The sequence below is a fragment of the Sorex fumeus genome, unplaced genomic scaffold (genome assembly GCF_029834395.1).
Source record: "Sorex fumeus unplaced genomic scaffold, SorFum_2.1 ptg000083l, whole genome shotgun sequence".
In the NCBI taxonomy this organism is placed as follows: domain Eukaryota; kingdom Metazoa; phylum Chordata; class Mammalia; order Eulipotyphla; family Soricidae; genus Sorex; species Sorex fumeus.
Window position 1 is genome coordinate 10,877,449 of NW_026606140.1, and position 21,655 is coordinate 10,899,103.

Below are 21,655 nucleotides of genomic sequence, written 5' to 3' on the forward strand. Positions count from 1 at the left end.
CTGCTCCAGCCCCTCCCAGAAATATTCTGGACACCATGCAGTGCTGGGGATCAAATCTGGGCCCTGTGTGTTGCAGATATAAGCACTAGCCCTTGGAGCTGTTTCCCCATCCCTGAAAAAGTTTTTTGTTTTGTTTTGTTTTGGGGACCATACCCAGTGGTCTTCAGAGCTTACTCCTGGCTCTGCACTCAGAGATCACACCCGGTGGGGCTCGGGACATCTTATGTGATGCTGGGGATTGAACCCCAGTCTTGCAAGGCCAATACACTACCTACTGTATCCCAGACCCGCACATATTTTATTTACCTGTGGCACATGCCCAAAGTCCAAATGATTTAGGTGCAGCCAAATGCCTCAAGAATGTTTATGAATCTCATTTCCTCCTCCACAGAGTCTGTGGCATTGTGAGCATCTGACACACCTTTTCTGCTTTTAAATCTATGCACATGCACTTAGAATTTTGCATGTGTGTTCATGTATGTGTCTGGAACTTATCAGTAAATGTTTCTTTTTTTTCAGGTCACACCCGGCGATGTTCAGGGATCACTCCTGGCTCTGCACTCAGGAATTACTCCTGGCGGTGGGAGACCATATGGGATGCCAGGGATCGAACCCAGGTCTGCTGCATGCAAGGCAAACACCCTACCTGCTATACTATCGCTCCAGCCCCATTCAGTAAATGTTTCAATGCTAGGTGTACATGCTGCGGATGATGTTTCCGCATCAGTTTCTGTACTGATCACCCTGCTTCATACAATTTTATTCTTACAAGGTAGAAAGTTAAAAAAAAATATTTTTTTTGTGTAGTCACCGCGAAATCACAAAGTTATTCATGATTGTTTTTCAGGCATGCAATGTTTCAGCACCAATCCCTTCACCAGTGCCCACTTTTCTCCACCAATTTTCCCCCAAGCCTCCAATTTGTCTTCACCCACCAGTCTGCTTCTGTGGAGGAACTTTTTCTTTTTTGTAAGTTTTCACTTACCGTGGCTCATTTCACACTGTTGCCACTAGGGTTTCATACATGCCCCTTTCCCACATTCAGCGCCACCGTCTTCTCCCAGCTGAATGTGGGAAGTGGCGTGTAAGGGAAATACACTATCTACTGTACCCCAGACCCCCACAAATTTCATTTACCCGTGGCACATGCCCAAAAGTCCAAATAATTTAGGTGCAGCCAAATGCCTCAGGAATGTTTATGAATCTTGAATGTTATGAATCCCTCCACCGTAGACACTGCAAATTGGGCATTTGTTATCCCGCCGTTTGATCTCCTTATATCCCGTGTAGAGAGAGATCAATCTGTGTCCGTCTCTCTCCCTTTGAATAACTTCACTCTGCACGACACTCTCCAGTTCCTCTGTGTAGCAGCAAGATCGTTAGAAACTCTTTTTGTGTTTGTGTGGGGAGGGGATTAGATCACACCTGATGGGACTCAGAGGCTATTTCTGTGCCCCGGAATGTTCATGGTGGTGCCTGGTGGGATTGAACAGTGCTGTGGATTAAATCGGAGTCAGCTGCCTGCAAGGCAAGTGTCTTAACTCCTCTACTGATTCTCTGGTGCCAAGGTAGAAATACTTTGATCTTCATTTTGATCTTCGTAGATAAGAGAACTGAAGATTAGTTAGATTGGTTTCATTCCAGTAGAGGGAAAAAGATCATAAAAATGTGTGTGTGTGTGTGTGTGTGTGTGTGTGTGTGTGTGTATTTTTTTCCAGTGCATATGTGGTCATATTGTCAAGGGCAGAACCTGACCCATCCTTCCCGCAAAGTATGCACGTCAGCTCATTGAAAGTCCATGGGATGCCCATGGGATGCCCACGGGATGCCCACGGGATGCTGGGGATTGAATTAGGGTTGGCTGTATGCAAGTCAAAAGCCCTACCCCCTGTAATGTTGCTCCAGCCCCTACCCCATCTATTTTTTTCTAGTTTGGTTTTGGGCTGCATCCAGGGTTACTCCTGGCTCTGTGCTCAGAGGTCACTCCTGATGGTGCTGGGGGACTATATGTGGTGCCAGGGGTTGAACCCCAGAAAGCTGCCTATAAGATAAGCACCCTACCCACTGTAGTACCATTGCCGAGGTACTGCCCCCTTGGCTTAGATATCCTGTGAAATTCGGATGAATGAGCCATTCCTGTGAATTCCAGGGAGATGACCAGGATATGAGAAAGAAAACTCCCTGGGATTCCAGACTTTTGCTGGGGAGAGGAGACTGGCTAAAGTTTTCTGGATAAGGACAAGAAATCATTTCTTCTACAGGTAGGACTTTACATTCTTTTATAGGCACTTATTTACTTTGGATTTTTTTTTTTTAATCCAGAACACTCACATCTGCAAGGAGTTTGGGTGAGCTCTCCAGGTCTGGGGGCTTGTAAAGGCAGATTTCCTTTGACCCGCCATGAAGGGCAGCTGCCTTTGGGGTTGTTGTAAAGGAGCGTCCTTGCGCGTCTTCTCTCCTCGTGGGTAACCTGACCCCACTTCTTGGCAATGCCTTAGACATAACATGAAGGCGATGAGTTTGCAGATATCAATGGAAATGGGCCACTCTGTTCACAAGTGGCCTCTAGTCCCACTTTCTTCCTCTTGGGTTTGGTCGGGAGGTCAGGGGCCAGGACTTGGCCAAGCATACTCTGCATTCAAACCCTGCGCTGGGTGAAGGAAACTGGAAAAATGCAGATTCCTGGGCCCCACTTTTGACTTAGCCCCAGTGAGAATCATTTGAGGTGAAAATTGAGTGTCCACTTCTTCAAAACTTTCCCAGGGCTGGGGCTGGAGAGATAGTCCAGCAGGTAGGGTGCCTACCTTGCCTGTGACTGACCCCATTCAATCCCCAATACCCTATAGGGTCCCTGGGCCCACCAGGAGTGATCCCCGAGTGCAGAGTCAGGAATCATCCCTGAGCATTGCCGGGGGTGGCCCAAACGCCAGTTTCCCAGTCTCCAGAGCCAGATTATCCCAGGTTTCAGGCCTGCCCATAGTACAAACTAGTTGTTAGGTAAGTCTCTGAGCCTCAGTTTCCTCGTCTGCAGTATGGGGATGATCATGGCAACCCCAGGGGTTATTGGTGAGGATGCCGTGAGCTTCAGCTCCCGGATAGGCGCATGCTGGTGCCCCCTCGTCAGCTGTTCATCCAGCCCACTCAGCTGCAATACTGAGCTGGGCACTGTGTCTGTTCTTGAGCCCCTGGGCGCTCTGCCAAGCCTTGGCCTCCTCCCCCTGGCTCGCTCCTCTGGGCAGGGCTCATGACTCCCAAGCCTCATATTCAATCCAGCAGCGTCTGAAATTCTGAGCCTCTGCCCTCTCATGTAGACAACACCGGAAATAGCAGGACTGGCGAATGGGAGGCATTTGGGGGGGGGAGGGGTGCTACATGAAGAATAGGCCCAGGCTACCAGTAGGTCTATAGCTGTAGGTCTTCACTTTTCTTTCTTTCTTTCTTTCTTTCTTTTTTTTTCTTTCTTCTTTTTGGGTCACACCTGGCAATGCACAGGGCTTACTCCTGGCTCATTCACTCAGGAATTACCCCTGGCAGTGCTCGGGGGGACCGTATGGGATGCTGGGAATTGAACCCGGGTCGGCTGTGTGTAAGGCAAACGCCCTACCCGCTGTGCTATTGCTCCTGCCCCTGCAGGTCTTCACTTTTCCCTCCAGGAGAGCATTATCAAGAGGTGCTATTCAAACTCCCCTTTCCAGTGGAAGAAACAGAGGTGGTGGTGGTGGTGGTGTGTGTGTGTGTGTGGGAGGGGGGTTGGCAAGTGGCTGAGGCCTCTGTGAGGATGAGATTGAAAAGGAGTCCAGGACACTGGGTGTAAACCCTGCCATCCATCCTGCACCCTGCCGTGATTCCATGCACGTGGCATATGGAGCCCTCCTTAGAAGACTTGCAAACTCGCGTCTGGGCTCCAACGGGCTCTTCCAGTGCAGCCCCACACTATCAGAAAGGAAACTTTCAGGTCCATGGATGCTGACTCCCTTTCTTCTCCCTTTGGCTAAAGCCATCTTGTTTTCCTTTGGGGATGCTTCCTGGCTTGGCCTCTCCCTCCTCCATCCACCTGCCAGCCAGGGCCCCTGGACCCGGCCTATCTAATGGGAAGGTGACCGTGATGACAGCCACTACTCTCTTGGTTGCCAAGGCTGCGGGCTGATGTGGCGGGCGGGCTGAAAGGTCACCCCTTCCACCCTCCCGCACCTGGTGATGACCTCATGAAATGGAGCAGAGATGGAACTCAGGTGGAGGGAGGTGGAGAAGCCACACAGCTAAAGGGTTTTGCAGAGTCCTTCTTGGTCCTGTCAGGAGGTTCACAGCGAGCCAGACGCAGACCCAGGAGTGTTATTTCTGGATCCTGTTTGCCCATCATTTCACCTTGCTCCTTGCAAACCTCAGGGGGATGGAAAATTAGTGATGGTACATCAGTTAGGTGCTCACCCTGCATGCGGCCAACCTCAATTTGGTCCCCAGCACCACATATGGTCCCCCAAGCCCACGAGGCGTGATTCCTGAGCACAGAATCAGGAGTAAGCCTTAAGCACTGCCGGGTGTGGCCCCAAACAAAACAAACCTCTGACAGAACACATCATTGGTGCCTGAGGATGGCCATTGATTCCACTGATGACCATCTTAGCTGGTTGAGGAATCAGAAGAAATGTGCCCAAACCCAGGAGGAAACACCAACATCAAACACCTCTTGGTGAGAGGAGAACTCACGGGAAATAACAAAGATGCATGCCTCTTCCTCTGAGAACAACTGTGTTATTAGGATGCTACTTTGTATACAGAATCATCGATCAGATCAGATGGCAAGGCAGAGGAAGCAAGAGCCCTACATATCCTGTTTTTGATCCCATTGTTTGTAATTTCTTACATTTAGGGCAGCCACGTGACCAATTTTAGCCAGTAATTATGACTGTATGTGGCATTTGTCTCTCCTGGACCAAACTAGCGAGAACCCACCGGGGATGCTCTGATCTTCCTCTCTCTTTGCCTTAGCCTGAGGAAGCATTATGTTCTAGATGTCGGAAGATTATGGCCTATGCGGTCGGGACCAAATACCTGTTTGTGTAAATCACATTTTTTGCCCTTCCACTTCCATAATGTCGATAGTTGCTTCTCTGCTACAGAGGCAGAGTTAAATATTTGTATTGGAAAGATGTCCGAGGCCTCAAATATTCACACGCAGGTCATTTATCAGAAAGTTTATGCTGTTCTACAGAGAACGACAGGATGGAAAGTTTCAGATCTCCAGAGACGCTGCAAAGCCCATGCTAAATAGCTAAGAAAAACCCCCAAACTCTTTCTTGGGGGGGTTGTTTGTTGCCAGAGTGTGACTATAAAATTAAACAGAATCTTGGGGGCTGAAGTGATAGCACAGTGGATGGGGCATTTGCACGGCACATGGCCACCCACGTTCGATCCCTGGAATCTCATATGGTTGGTCCCTGGAGCCGGCCAGGAATGATCCCTGAGTGTAGGCCCAGAGCCAGGAGTAATCCCTCAGCATTGCTGGGTATGGCCCTAAACCCAACAAAACAAAACAAAACCAATAACAAAAAAACAGATTCTTGGGGCCAGAGTGTAGCTCAGTGGCAAAGAAGTCTTTGGATATTGCCAAAGATGAACCCTTTGTTTTTTCGGGGTCACACCCAGCGATGCTCAGGGGTGATTCCTGGCTCTGCATTCGGGAATTACGCCTGGTGGTGCTTGGGGGACCCTATGGGATGCCGGGGATTGAACCCAGGTCGGCTGCGCGCAAGCAAACACCCCTACCCGCTGTACTGTCACTCTGGCCCCAAGATAAGCACATTTTAAAAAATGTGTTTACATTCAGGAGGGATTAAAAAGTCGACTTACTTCCGTGCGAAGTGAACTACACAGGAAACACCGATGATGAAGAGGCCAATAATGATGGAGGCGATGGCGATCCACTTGGCGTTCCTCCCCAGCTGCCTGGAGCCCTCCACGTCACCATTGTTGTAGCTGTTCAGAGACTGGAGGGCACAAGGGAAGAGCTGGTGATGACAGGAAACTCACGCGCAAAGACAGACACTTCTCAGCTCTGAGGAGGCAACATGGTTATCACCTCCTCCTGGAAGCATTCCCTGACCTCCCAGGTGGATTTCACCTCCCTCCCTCCTTCCTCCCTTTCTCTTTCCCTTCCTTCCTCCTTTCCCTTCCCTTCCTCCCTCCTCCTTTTCCTCCCTCCCTCCCTTTCTTCTTTCCACCACCCCCAGCTATTTTCAGGGGATGTTTTCCTGGCTCTGTGTTTGGGAATCATTCTTGGGGGACCCTATGGGGTACAAAGTTTGTATATTAACCCTTTGAGCTAGCTCCTAAGCCATAATTTTTAATTGTATTTATGATTTATTTAGTATGTTTTGGTTTGGAGACCACACCGAGAAGTGCCCAGAGCACCGTATGGGGTGCTGGCGATGGAACCCAGATGGGTTGTGTGCAAGGCAAGTGCCTAACCTGCTATACTATCACTCCTACCACAGGCCCAATATATTTTTTTTCAAAAAGTAATTGATTGTTTTTGGTCTTCCAAGCTGTGTCCAGGGTGCCTGGGGACCCCGCCCAGTGGTGCTCAGGGGCTCCAGAACTTTCCTTCTTAGGGAGCCTGCATACTGGTACATTTTCTGTGGTGATCGCATTTGCCCCCCCATTTCTCTGTCAAGAGAGTTTCGGGGTTGTTGCCACAGTGTTTTCCCAAAGCTTCTCGGGTTTGAGCAGTTTTAATTCAGGCAACTCTCCTGGATGCTCTGCACATCTCAGCCCCTGAAGCTTCATCTGAAGGACGTGCAGGAGAGCATGAGTGAGCACAGAGAGCAGAGTCCAGATTCCAGGTGTTATCAGCTGTGAGAGTCAGAGCAAGTTCCACGTGTTCTAAGCTTCCATGAACTCATCTTCGAATCGGTGAGGGCATGGAGGGCCATGCAGGGCAGGGGACTGAACCTGTGGGGCAAAGCATGTACTTCATTGCAGGACCGTCTGTCTCCACACTGAAGGAATCATTGAGTTCATTTGTGAAAAGCAGCCAGTGCCGGGCTGGTGCACAGTCCACGCTCCATCAGTGTTAGTGTTTGCTGTGATTCGCAGCTTGTTCTGTCTTGTTCATCCCCTAAAGCCGCGACCCTCAGGGTAAAGCAGCATCTTCTGGGCTCCTTTCTTGGAACTGCAGTCTATCAGATTCTGTCCCTACCGGGAGCAGAGCACTAAAGAACCCACGCCTGAGAAACTTGGCTTTGCTAGCACTGGAATGAATGCTTCCCATAGAAAGTGTTCCTCCCCTTTCCACCCCCAGCAGTGCTCAGGACTCACTCCTGATTCTGTGCTCAGGGGTTACCCCTGGAGGTGTTCAGGGAACCCAGTGTGGTGCTGGGGATCAAAGTTAGCCCCTATACCACCTCCCTAGCCCTCCATATTCAGTTTTGAGAAACTTCACAAAGTCGGTACACAGACTCTCAGAACTCCAAATCGTAAGCTCATACTCTAGTTGAAAATGATGGCGATTCAGGCCCTCCCACGCAGATCATTATTCTACTGTTCTGTTTCCTCAACCCGGTTCTGAGATGTGTCATAACAATGGGCTCGTAGTGCGGGGAAAAGGGGAAAAAACGAAACTTTCCCCTAAACATTGTCAACTTCCAGCCGTCCTGATGAAAACCTGTTTCACATTCTTAGTGGCAGAGGTGGGAAGAGATGCTCTGAGCCCTACAGAAGGGCGGGTCTATATTGGTGCATCGCCCCTGGGCACTGTGGGATGGGGGCATGTATCAGGGTCACTTAAGTTATTTGTTCTAGGTCAGCAGAGCCAAGCTCGTGAGCCGGCTGAGGGAGTTAGGTGGAAAACCTGGGGAAGCTGTTCAACCATCTTCCCTTGTTGCTGGTCATCTTGGGTGAGGTGCTCCTCTCTGCAGGCTTCTCAGAAGACAACTTGAGCTCGATCAGTGGTCAGTTTGATGAGAAGGTGGGTCACGTCAACAGTGTCCTACCTTGCAATGCCATCTTCTCTGTGACTCTTTTTTTTTTGCTTTTTGGGTCACACCCAGCTCAGGGGTTACTCCTGGCAGTGCTTGGGCGACCCCATGGGATGCCGAGGATCGAACCTGGGTTGGTCACGTGCACGGCAAACGCCCTCCCAGCTGTACTATCGCTCCGACCCCTCTGTGACTCTTTTCATGAGTCTCTTTCCGCCTTTGGTTCCTGGAGCTGCCTGTGGGTGAGTCCCCAGGTCAGTATGAGTACGTGATGGGGGGAGAGATGGGAGTGGAGTGCTTTAGAACTCAGAGAACATTTGGACTTCTCTCTGAAGAACTTCACTGGTTGGAGTTTTGGACTTCAGGGTGAAGATCTGTAAGGAGCAGGAAGGAACGAATTTCTCCTCTCCCCAATGTGTGGCTATAGTAATTTATAATTCTCTTGCCATGCTACTATGCTCATGATAGTAAGGTCATTACTTTATTAGTGGGTCCAACCCAGGACGGCACAGGTGTGAGGCGTACGCTGTCCCATGAAGTCACACCCTTGCTCCTTGCGAGGGATGATTCTGTTTGTTATTATTATAGTTCGTTTATTTCCAGTTCTCAATGGAATCACATTCTGAGGGCTCCCTGGACGATGCTACAGACTGAAATGGCAGAAATGTTTGCTTGTTTTCTTTTGATGAATGCACTGTTTGCAAATTTTTCTATGAAGAACAGAAAGCAAATGATCACATCTGTTGTAGAAGAGCTAGGAAGAAATAGGGGACATCAACAGTGTTTGGTGGCATTGGTGGGGTGTTGGGCTATACCTGGTGATGCTTGAGGGCTACTCCTAGTGCAGTGCTTGGGGGATCATGTGGGGCCAGGGATTGAACCTGCTATGCCCAGAGGCAAAATACATATAGCAGTCCTCGGCCCTCTCTGGCCCTGGCTTACGTATTTTATTTTTTGATTATTTTTTGTTTTGGGGCCACACCTGGCAGTGCTCAGGGATTTCTCCTGCCTCTGCACTCAGGGATCTCTACTAGTGGTAAACAGGGAACCATATGAAATGCAGGGATTGAACCCTGGTCATCCATGTGCAAGACAAGAGTCCTACCACTGTACTATCTCTCCAGCCTCTGGCTTACATATTTTAAATAAATATACACTTTATTTAAATATACTCTGAGCTCACAAAGCAGTGCAGAGGAGCGAACAAAGAAGACCTCAAAGAGAGAAGAGCAGCAGTGCTGGTAGATGCGGCAGAAGCCAGGAAAAGCATTCATAACGCCTGCCTGTCCTTCACCAACTACAAGACCAAGATGACTGCCCTCTGACATCCTGATGGATCTATCACATCTTCCAGAAGGGCAATGGAGAAGATTACTCATGACTTCTACTCAGATCTCTTCAATAGTCACGTCCACCTGCCCACATACCAAATTCCGCAAGATGGATATGTCGTTCCTAACGTTCTCCCTTCCAAAATCTGACACGCCATCTCATTGGTAAAGAAACAAAGAGCACCTGGCCCAGACAAGGTCAGACCTGAACACCTGAAGAACCTACCACCAGTACTCATCAATACACTGGCTCAGCTCTTCACACGCTACCTGTCTGAATGCAAGGTTCCGTCCCAATGGAAAACCAGCAGGACTGTACAAGAAGGGAGACATCCACGACATTGGCAACTATTGTCCAATCTGCCTATTGTCTGTCATCTACAAGCTATTCACTCGAGTCATCCTGAATAGGATTGCAGAACACTAGATGAAGGACAACCATGCAAGCAAGCCAGGTTCCGAAAAGGAATCAGCACCATCGACCATATCCACACGATAACCAACTCATTGAGGTTTCTCGAGAGTTCAAGATGCCTCTCTGTCTAACGTTCATTGATTTAAAGAAGACCTTTGATTCTGTTGAGACAGAAACGGTTATCGAAGCCCTAGTCAATCAGGGCGTTCAAACTCAACACATCAGGATCCTCCATGAGCTGTATTATGGATTCACTACCAGGATCTCACCATTCTACAAAGAAGTGATCATTGATGTCAAGAGAGGAGTTCGGCAGGGTGATACTATTTCACCGAAACTCTTCAGTGCCACCCTCGAGAACGTCATGCGATGACTGGAATGGGAAGGAATGGGAGTGAAGATAGAAGGTCGGCAACTACACCACCTTCGCTTTGCTGATGACATCATTCTCATAACACCAAACATCAGCCAAGCGGCACAAATGCTGGCCGACTTCGACCATGAGTGTGGAAAGTTCAGATTACAGCTGAATCTCAGAAAGACAATGTTTATGAGAAACAGTCTTGTTCCTGACGTTCCATTCGCTCTCAAAGGAATGACCATCTCCGAATGCAACAGTTATGTGTACCTAGGTCGAGAAGTCAACATGACGAATGACCTGGTACCTGAGTTGCGCAGGAGGAAGAGAGCGGCTTGGAACGCCTTCAAGAGTGTTGAAGAAGTACCTAAGAAGATGAAGAACCCCCAGCTCTGGGCACATCTCTTAGATTCCACTGTTCTTCCTACATTAACATATGCCTCAGAGACCTGGGCCCTACGCAAACAGGATGAGAACGCTATTCGGGTCTCTCAAAGAAGAATCGAAAGAGCTATGCTTGGAGTATCACGCTTCACTCAAATGAGAGAAAGAATCCGGAGTCTCGACCCCCATCAATGCTCAAGAATCAGAGACGCTGTCTCGTTTGCCAAGGCATCAAAAATCAGATGGGCTGGACACGTAATGAGATTTAGAGATGACCGCTGGACTAGAGCCATTACCGACTGGATTCCACGGGACGTCAAAAGATCGCATGGCCGCCCACCTATGAGATGGTCAGACTTCTTCGTCAAGACCCTGAATGATCGGTCTGAGGCTCTTCGTGTTCCTAGAACGAGCAGATGCCATTGAGCTACACTAGTACGTGATAGGATGAATGGAGACGTTACCGGTGCCCGCTTGAGCAAATCGATGAGTAACGGGATATCAAGTGATCAAGTAATACTCTTTTACTTAAATAACAAATTATTTTAGTGGGGGTTGAGGGCCTAGTGGTACTCAGAGCTTACTCCTGGTTCTGTACTCAGGGGTCACTCCTGGTGGTCTTTGTGGACCAACCATATGGGGTATCAAGGACAGAATCTGGGTCAGCTGTGTGCTCCGTAATCCCTGTACTATCTCTCTGACTCCTTAAATATAGTTTTTGAATATGTAAAGCATTCAAATGCTATAGAAGCAAATATGATAAATAGTAAGTTTTCTCCTAATCTGATTGCCCAGAGATAACCACTGTTAATAGTTTGGTGCATTTACACCTTCCGTGAAGAGATGAAAGAAAACGAACACTTTCTCCTATTTCCATGGTGCCAAAGCACCCCTCATGTACCAAAGTCAGAAAGAAGAAGCAATTAGCATCTTGAGGCTGACCAAGATGAATAGGATGAGCCCATGTAGCCTGACACCCTTCACTATGAAGACTGGAGTATTCCCATAGATCACAGCAAAGACAACTTCATTCCTGTCTTCTGTGATGGTCATTTCTGAAGAGAGGTCACTTCCTTTGGCTTTGTGAACATTGCAATCTCTTGAGTTAGATAATGTTTTTGCTTTCTTTTTTAAGCTTGAAGAGGCTAATGTCAGTGGTGGTAAACTTGGCTATTTTGCACTTGTTTCCCTTAAATATCAGTGCTGTGCTTTTTTGGTTATCCTGTGGAACCTTTGGAAGATGGAATTGTATGTCTCCTTCTCCTTCTCCTTCTCCTTCTCTCCTTCTCCTTCTGCTGCTTCTGCTTCTGCCACTTCTGTTTCTTCTGCTTCCTCTTCCTCTTCCTCTTCTTCTTCTTCTTCCTCCCTCTCCTCCTCTTCCTTCTTTCACACCCAGCAAGTCTCAGGGGTTACTCCTGCCTCTGCACTCAGGAATGACTGGTATTTCTTGGGGGACCATAAGGGATGCCGGGGATTGAACCCAGATTGGCTGTGTGCAAGGCAAATTCCCTATCTGATGTACTATCACTTGGCCCCAGCATGCATATTTTATTTATTTATTTAAATGAATCATCTTGAGATACAGTTACAGACTTACAAATTTTCGTGATTATGTTTCAATCAAACAATGTTCGAGTACCCATCCCTCCACCAGTACCCATTCTCCACCTACGCTTTCCCACCTCCTTCCCACCCCTATATTGGCAATATAGCCACTAAACAGTCACCATGTTTGGTCCATAGTCTACTTTCAGCACGCATCTTCCATCCCGAGTGATCCCTCCAACCATCATTTGCTTAGTGGTCTCTCTCTTCCCCCTCCCACCTGCCTTCTCCCCCAGCACATGATATCGACTTCCAAGCTGTGGGACCACTTTCCTGGCCTTTATCTCGACTATCCGTAGGTGTTATTCTCCTACTCTGTTACTTTATAGTTCACAAATGGGTGCAGTCATTCTACGTCTGTCACGCTCTTTCTGACTCATTTCACTTAGCGCCAACATGCATTCTTTTTTAAGTAGCATTTTTCTTTTTTTTTTTTTTTGGAATGTTTATCATATTCATCCTCCTACCAACCTAACAGGATAGATGCCTTATTGTTTCCCTGGGTAAACTGAAGCTCAGATCTTGAATTGGTTTGTCCAACATCACCTACTTAGTCTGGATAACTGTGTGGCTAAATATAAATTCACACGCAGAGATGTTTTTGGTTGCTGTTTGCTTTCTCTCTATTTCAAAACTATGAATACCATCATACTACACTTGTTCTGCAACTTGCTTTTTTTACATGGGCAACTTTCCAAGATAGTGCTTCTAGATCAGCTTTAGTCCTCCTTTCATTCTCCATTCATTCATTATTAACGTATTTTTTGGGGGGACTTGGGGCCACACCTGGCAATGCTCAGGGGTTACTCCTGGCTCTTTACTCAGGAATCATTTATGGTGCTGCTCTGGGGACCAAAAAGAATGTTTGAACATGGGTTGCTGCATGCAAGGCAAGTGCCCTACCACTTTACTATCTCTCCAGTCCCATTCATTCATGACTGATATATAATGAGTGAAGGGCCAGAGATGTGGCTCAGTGGTAAGCCCCACAGGCTTGAAGCCCTTGGTTTGATCTCTGGCACCACAATAAAATACCATAAAATGGAACAAAGAGGTAAATTATGTTGATCCCTTAATCACTTAATCACTTAACTTCCCGTTAGTCGTCGATTTGCTCGAGCGGGCGCCAGTAACGTCTCCATTTGTCCCTGTCGCGTGCTAGTGTAGCCCAATGGCATCTGTTCGCTCCAGGAACATGAAGGGCCTCAAACCGATCGTTCATGATCTTGACGAAGAAGTCTGACCATCTGGTAGGTGGGCGGCCACGCGGTCTTTTGACATCCCGTGGAATCCAATCAGTAACAGCTCTAGTCCAACGGTCGTCTTTAAATCTCATTACGTGACCAGCCCATCTGATTTTCGACACCTTGGCAAATGAGACAGCATCCCTGATCCTTGATCGTCGACGGATGTCAGAACTCCGGATTCGTTCTCTCATTTGAGTGAAACATGATATTCCAAGCATAGCTCTTTCTATTCTTCTTTGGGAGACCTGAATAGCATTCTAATGTTGATAGACATCCCTAATATTTCATCATCTTTGCAATCCTAATTTGTCGTGGCACACTTTGGGGGCAACTTTTAATTTTCAATAGCTTCTAGTTTACAGAAAAGCCACAAGCATGGTTGTTCTTTATTTTTGTTTTTGTTTTCAGAGGGGGCACACCCTGTAGTGCTCAGGGATTTCTTTGTCTCTGTGCTTAGGGATCACTCCTGGAGATGCTGAAATTGAATCAGAGTTGTGTGTTGTACACTTCAAGCACAGGCAAGTGCCTTAAGCCATCATTCTATCTCTACAAAATGGTTTTGTAGCAGTCGCTTGCTTGTCCAGTGATAGGAAGTTTCTACCACGGGTTGAAGTGGACATCCATAGTCACATACTTTTGGTGTACAGCTAGGCATTGCTGTGGGATGAAGTCCCAGACACGTAATTACTAAGTCAAAGGGTAGCTGTATTCACATTTGGGAACAGAGTCAGGTGGCCCGGCCAAAAAAGGAACATCAATTTGCACACTCACTAATAGTGCTTTAGTGTTTTCTCCGTGCAGCCTTATCTGCATTCTATAGTATCATTCTATTTTTTGCCATTCTGACAGGTGAAAAACAATCTCAAAATTCCATTTCTTTGAATAATAGTGAGGTTGAGTCATCTCTGACTCTACCCTTTTCTCCTCTCCTTAGAGACCCAGGTCAAATCACATCACTTAAAATTCTTCCTGTGATGACCCAGAGCCTGGCTATCAATAAATACTTGTTGAATCAATACATTCATATATGGGTGGATAATTATTTATTTATTTATTGAATCACCGTGGGAAAGGTTACAAAGCTTTCAGGTTTAGGTCTCAGTCATGCAAATATCAAACACATTTCCCTTTACCAATACTTATTTTTTACCATGAAGAACCCCAATAAAACCCCACCCCCCACCCCTCCCAATCCCTGTGGGGCAGATGAATTCTAGTTAACACTCTATCTGCTTTGATTAGATTCATTGTTTCAATAAAAGATTCACCACTATTATTTAGAGTTTACCCCCCCCCCCCCCAAATCAGACATGCTGAAAAAGCATTGTGAAGTGATTTGCTTTCTACAGCTGGGTTCAAGAATTAAATGTTGGTTTTGGATTTCTGCTATTTTACTTATTGACCCTGGAAGTATTTCTACTGAAAGTCAGATAGTTAAGAAATTGGTTTCTGTGCTCTGGAGTCGTGGCCGTGCTGGAGAGCCGCTAGTGGGGGGCAACTGGTGGCCTCGGTAGGGCGTGAAGGGCGGACCGAAACGCCCCCCTTCCTATGGGCGGATATTTATTGGTCAAATTTATTTCTTCTGGGTGAATGTACATATACTTGTGTGAATTTTTCTATTGGTTTTTCTTTTTCTTATTGATTTGTGGGCACTTTTGACACAAATAGATCAGTACTTTCAACTGGGCTATAATAGGAGCTATAGGGGCCTGAGCGATAGTGCAGCAGGTAGAGTATTTGTCTTGCACACAGCCAACCTGGGTTTGATTCCTGGCATCCCAGATGGTCTCCCAAGCACTGCTAGGAGCAATTCCTGGCTTTAGAGCCAGAAGTAACCACTGAATATCACTAGTGTGGCCCCAAAACAAAAAAAGCTATAAATATGTGTATTTCACTTTATTAAATATAGTTATTTAACTGTCACTGTCCTCCCATTGTTCATCGATTTGCTGGAGCGGGCCCGGTATCGTCTCCATTGTGACACTTGTTACTGTGTTTGGCATATCGAATACAACACAGGTAGCTTGCCAGGTTTTGCCGTGTGGGTGAGATACTCTCGGTAGCTTGCTGGGCTCTCTGAGAGGGGTGGAGGAATTGAACCTGGGTCAACCAGGTCGGCCATGTGCAAGGCAAATGCCCTACCCACTGTGCTATCGCTCCAACCCGTAGAAAACATTATTTATAAAATATTTTATTTTTTTGAATTTGGGACACACTTTGTGGTGCTCAGGGGCTATTCCCAGCAATGTTTGTGGGACTAAGAGGTCCTGGGACTGAACTGAGACTGTCTGTAAACAAGGCCGTTAAGCTTTGTTGCTCTCTTTCCAGACACAGATACTTGGGCTGGAGAGATAGCTTAATGGGCTTGTTGCATGTTGTGCATGCAGGAGTTCAGGTCGAAATATGTAGCTGAAATTAATTTGAGTACCCAGCACCATGTGGTCCCCCAAACACTGAGTCAGGAGTAGCTCTCAAGCACATGGCCCCCAAACAAAAAATGAACAATCATATATATGTATATATATAAATTTTTAAATTATATATAAAGCAGTTTTCAATGAATGAATTTAAAATATTTTTATGATTCTGTCACTTTTCCTTACTACAATTATCTAATACATTTGTACCATCACCACAAATTTTAATACTATTGTGTCTATATTACCTACACTTTATAATTAAAACATTATATAGATAAAATAAAAATAAATTTAAAATATTTTTAAAAGGTCGAATTATGTAGTTGAAATCAATTTTAATTATACATGCTTTATTTAACCAATCACATCCAAACATTTTCATTAAAACCTCTGGCACTGGCCTGTTTCAAGTTTTTCATAGTCACATGTGCGGCTGACGGGATAGTACAGCAGGCAGGGTGTTAGCCATACACACAACCTACCTGGGTTTGAACCTGGCACCCTATATGGTTCCTGGACTGAGAACTTTTTGAGGAAGATTCTGAACATCACCAGGTTTGGCCTGAAAACCCAGTACCCCCCCTCAAGAAAAAGTCACATGTGGCTTGGGGGTGACTGTGGACTAACACAGCATGTTATCAAAGCTTTCTCTCAGTTTCTCCTGCTCTATTTTCCTTTTTATTTATTTATTTTCTAAATTAAAGCCTTTATTTTGGGGCTAGCTTAGGATTCATGAGAAGCTGCAAAGGCAAGTCCCGTATTGCTTCATGATGTCTCCATCAGTGAAGACCTGCAAATGTCGGGGTGGTCTGACTGATTACACTGAATAAATAAGGCTTGACCACCCTACCTTCGAGGCCTGTGTCATTAATTACACCATGACATTTACACAATGACAGGATCACCGAATCACCAAAGGATACACATTTTTTTTTCTTTTTGGGTTACTGGCACTCTTGAGAACATCATGCGACGACTAGAATGGGAAGAAATGGGAGTGAAGATAGATGGTCGGCAACTACACCACCTCTGTTTTGCTGATGACATCGTTCTAATAACACCAAACATCAGTCAAGGCACAAATGCTGACTGATTTCGACCGTGAGTGTGGAAAGGTTGGACTACAGCTGAATCTTACGAAGACAATGTTTATGAGAAACAGCCTCATTCCTGACGCTCCATTCTCTCTCAACGGAACCACCATCTCCGAATGCAACAGTTATATATATCTAGGTCGAGAAATCAACATGATGAATGACCTGGCACCTGAGTTACGCGGGAGGAAGAGAGTGGCTTGGAATGCCTTCAAGAGCGTTGAAGAAATAACTAAGAGGACAAAGAACCTCCAGCTACGGGCACATCTCTTCGATTCCACTGTTCTTCCTGCATTAACATATGCCTCAGAGACCTGGGCTCTACGAAAACAGGATGAGAACGCTATTCGGGTCTCTCAAAGAGGAATCGAAAGAGCTATGCTTGGAATATCATGCTCCACTCAAATGAGAGATAGAATCCGGAGTTCTGATCTCCGTCAACGCTCAAGAATCAGGGATGCTGTCTCATTTGCCAAGGCATCAAAAATCAGATGGGCTGGACACGTAACGAGGTTTACAGACAATCGCTGGACTAGAGCCATTACTGACTGGATTCCACGGGAAATCAAAAGATTGCGTGAACGCCCACCTACAAGATGGTCAGACTTCTTCATCAAGACCCTGAATGATCGGTTTGAGGCTCTGCATGTTCCTAGAACAAACAGATGCCATTGGGCTATGCTAGCATGCAACAGGGATGAATGGAGACGTTACTGGCACCCGCTCGAATAAATCGATGAATAACGGGGGATCAAGTGATCAAGTGATCAAGTGCTTTTTGGGTTACACTTGGGCATGCACAGGGGTTACTCCTGGCTCATGCACTCAGGAATTACTCCTGGCGGTGCTCAGGAGACCATATGGGATGCTGGGAATCGAATCTGGGTCGGCCGTGTGCAAGACAAACACCCTACCTGCTATACTATCCCTCCAGTCCCAACATTTCTTAGGTTAAGTAACACATGGCTTCAGTCCGGGAAGCTGCCATGATGCCCTCACCAAGCTTCCCCTGATGATGGCATCTCATGGAAGAGAGAGTGCAGAGGGGGGAGCTTCCCTCAAACACGGCCCTCTCTCATTTGATCCCCAGAACCACGTCTGTTCCCTGAGCATCACTAAGAGTGACATCTGATCACCAATGGCCATGGTCCATGATCAAAAAAATCCCTCCCTCACTCCCCAAAACCAAAACCAGAATAATCTGGTCATTTTGTCAAAACCAGGAAACTGTCTTGGGTCTGATACTCTGGACTATGGCCTTATTTGGATTTCACCATTTTATACATTTTTAATTTTTTTTCTTTTTGAGTCACACCCGGCGATGCACAGGGGTTAATCCTGGCCCTGCACTCAGGAATTACTCCTGGTGGTGCTTGGGGGACCCTATGGGATGCTGGGAATCGAACCTGGGTCAGCTCCGTGCAAGGCAAACGCCCTCCTTGCTGTGCTGTCGTGGTCCTTGGCCCAGCCCCACCCTCTCCATTCAAACACAAGAGCGTGCTGCTCACTCTTGATGGTCACCAGAGAAGGACCTCTTGCTTCTCTCCAGCTCTTCCCCAGGAGGCTGGTGAGCCGTGGCTCTCTGCCTCTGGGAGGGGAGACCAGATGCGCCCTCACTGCACATTTGACGAGGCTCTCGAGTCTCGGAGGAGGCGAGCTGCCTTTCCCTTGTTCTCTGAGCCTGGCCTTGCCTTGGCACAATAGGATCAGCATTACAAAACCCTAGCCAGGGCCTCCCGGTCAGCTGCCACCTGCAAAGCTCACACTTGGACAGACCCCAAGGCGAGTCCCCTTCTCCTGCACTAAGTGCTAACAATGACATAGTCACTGCATCCCCTTATTTCAGGCTTCTGTGGACCTTGCTCCCCTGGCTTCTAGTAGCTTCTAGTAGCTTCAAGCTAGCTACTCAGTTGCCGGGAAGGAAAGTAGTTTGCCAGTCAGAACTAAGTGGACACCTCCAGGAAGTTCCTCAGCCACGTGTGAGGCCGCCATGCAGCCAGGATCTACCTACCTAGAAGAGTCTACCTACCTACCTACCTACCTACCTACCTACCTACCTACCTACCTAGAAGAGTCTACCTAGTCTACCTAGAAGAGGGTCCAGGTAATGCCTGGCACCCACAGTTCCAATGAGAGCCCCCAGGATAACCCCATTCATTAAGACAGCTGAGTTGAACACCAGTGAGTCTAGTGGATTCAGAACTTGGATTTGGGCCACATGTAGCAGTGCTTAGGGGTTACTCCTGGCTTGTGCTTGGAGATCACTCCAGGCAGTGCTTGGGGACCATGTAGGTGCTGGGGATCAAACCTGCATTTCCTACATGCAAAACATGTGCTCAGCTTTTATTTTTATTTATTTATTTTTATTTTTTTGCTTTTTGGGTCACACCTGGCAATGCACAGGGGTTACTCCTGGCTCTGCACTCAGGAATCACTCCCAGCAGTGCTTGGGGGACCATGTGGGATGCTGGGAATCAAACCTGGGTCGGCCAGGTGCAAGGTAAAGGCACTACCCGCTGTGCTATCTCTTCAGCCCCTGTGCTCAGTTTTGTTGTTATTGTTGTTGTTTTCTGTTTTTTACTTTCTGGGTCACACCTGGCAGTGCACAGGGGTTACTCCTGGCTCTGCACTCAGGAACCACTCCTGGCGGTGCTCAGGGAACCATATGGGATGCTGGGAATTGAACCCGGGTCGGCCGCATGCAAGGCAAATGCCTTACCTGCTGTGCTATCGCTCCAGCCCCATGTGCTCAGATTTTAAAAACATTTGTTTGCTTGCTTGGTTTTCTTTTTCTTCCTGGTTTTGGGTCCACATCCAGCAGGACGCAGGGCTCACTCCTGACTCTGCACTCAGGGTTCACTCCTGGCGTGGTCAGAAGACCACGTGGGGTGTTGGGGATCGAATCCAGGTCAGCCACTGTACAAGGCAAGGGCCTTACCCACTGTACTATCTCTCCAGCCCTCAGGAGGGCCAAGAATTTGGACTATTGCTTATGAATTAAAGATTCATTTAAAGTCATGTACACTAATACCTACCAAAACTGGGATCCAGATAAAAATAAATCCTTCTTCAGTAACCAGAATAGCTGAACGGAATAATTTTAGGTTTGAATGAGGGGTACAATAAGAAGTAACCAAGAATTGGTACTGAATGTGAGAACAGATTGGGTTGAGATGGGGGCACAGGGATGGGTGCTCAGAGCCTTACATGCTATCTGCCTGGATCCCAGATTTCTTACTCTCCATCTTGTTACCTGTTTTAGGATTCCTTCCTGGGGATGTTAAGTCCATTTTAAGCAGAAGACAGACAGATTATAGCACATATCCTGGAGCACACCAGTTTCGTTCTACCCTAGGGCCTTTGCACTTCCGCCTCTGCCCAGATTTGGCTGTCTTAGTCTCATTCTTCGGCCTTTGCCTGCCATCCTTTCTGAAATAGAATCGATTCCTACCACCTTCTCCCACTTACCCTTTCCCCCTCATGTTTCTCTCTTCCTTCCTTCTGAAGTGCCTGTCTGAAAAGATCTTGTCTTTCTGTGCAAACCTGGGGAAGGCTGTGACCTGAGTTTCATTTCAGAATGAGCAGAAGACTGACTTGGAGATGCCCAGGGAGGGTTGATTTGAGAGCAGAAGTGGATACCTTTGGCTATGGATCTGAAATCATACTTTCCAAAAAGCTCATCTGGGCTGAGGGTACATGAAAAACTGCCTCTTATCCCTGATTATCAGAGAGATGCAAATCCAAATGACAGCAGGATGGCAAGAATGACCACTATTCAGAAGGTCAGAAACTAGTTGGGCGGGGATGAAGGTAAAGGAATCTCACACTGTTGGTACAAATGGAAACTCCCCCGGTCTCTATGGAATACAGTATGGCGGCTTCTACAAAAAATAAAAACAAATGCATCCAAAAACCAGAAGCTCATTTGTGTGTGTGTGTGTGTGTGTGTGTGTGTGTGTGTGTGTGTATGAGTACATCTTGAAACTTTAAAACTATTTTTATTTATTTGTTTTTAGGCCACACCTTGCAGTGCTCAGGGGTTACTCCTGAAGTGCTTGGGGGACCATATGGGATGCCGGGGATCAAACCTGAACAAGAAAGGTGAGTACCTTATCCACTGTACTATTGCTTCAGATTCTAAGATTATTTTGATTGAGGTAGCAACTTTACCAGAGTATAAATGTTGGTAAGTTGAAGGGGGAAATTGTTTCCATGTCATGCCCACTACCCTAATGCCAAAATCCACCCCCAAACTGTCCCTCGGTCCTTCCCATAAACCTTTCCCCTCTTTCACTAACTCTGAGTCTAAGGGTTTGTTTTCACTGTACACTGTTTCTTCCCTTGTTTAAAAAAAAATAATATGCCCCCTACGAGTGAGCTAATCTGGCATTTGCTCTTTTCCTTCTGACTTACAAATTTGCAAGTAGGGTCTGGAGAGATAGTCTAGCAGATAGTGTATTTGCCTTGCAGAAGGCAGCCCCAGGTTCAATCCCTGGCACCCCATGTGGTCCCCTATGCCCTGCCATGAGTGACCCCTGAGCAGAGAGTCAGAAATAAGCACTGAGCACTATCAGGTATGGCAACAGCAACGCCTCCCCCTGCCCTCCACTCCCAAGAATAAAAACACCGAAAACCAAATATACAACTACCAGATAAATAAATCCTAGGATCTAATGCACAGTAGAGTGATTAGAGGCAATGATAGAATATTCTAAACTTCAGAGCTGCTAAGTTGCTAAATCTCAATGACTCCCACCATCAACACCAAGTGACGGTTATATGACTGGATTGAAGTGTTGGCCTTGGCTGATGCTCCAACATTGTC

At 46.9% G+C, this 21,655-nt stretch overlaps 1 protein-coding gene across 1 annotated transcript in view; it reads right to left on the minus strand.

Moving 5' to 3' along the window:
* Nucleotides 1–5,846: 5,846 nt before the first annotated feature.
* Nucleotides 5,847–21,655, minus strand: part of TMEM233 (transmembrane protein 233) — a 30,589-nt gene continuing 14,780 nt past the window's right edge. The window contains exon 2 of the mRNA XM_056131038.1: nucleotides 5,847–5,987. Coding sequence (XP_055987013.1) covers nucleotides 5,847–5,987 — 141 coding nt within the window. The remainder of the gene's footprint in view (nucleotides 5,988–21,655) is intronic.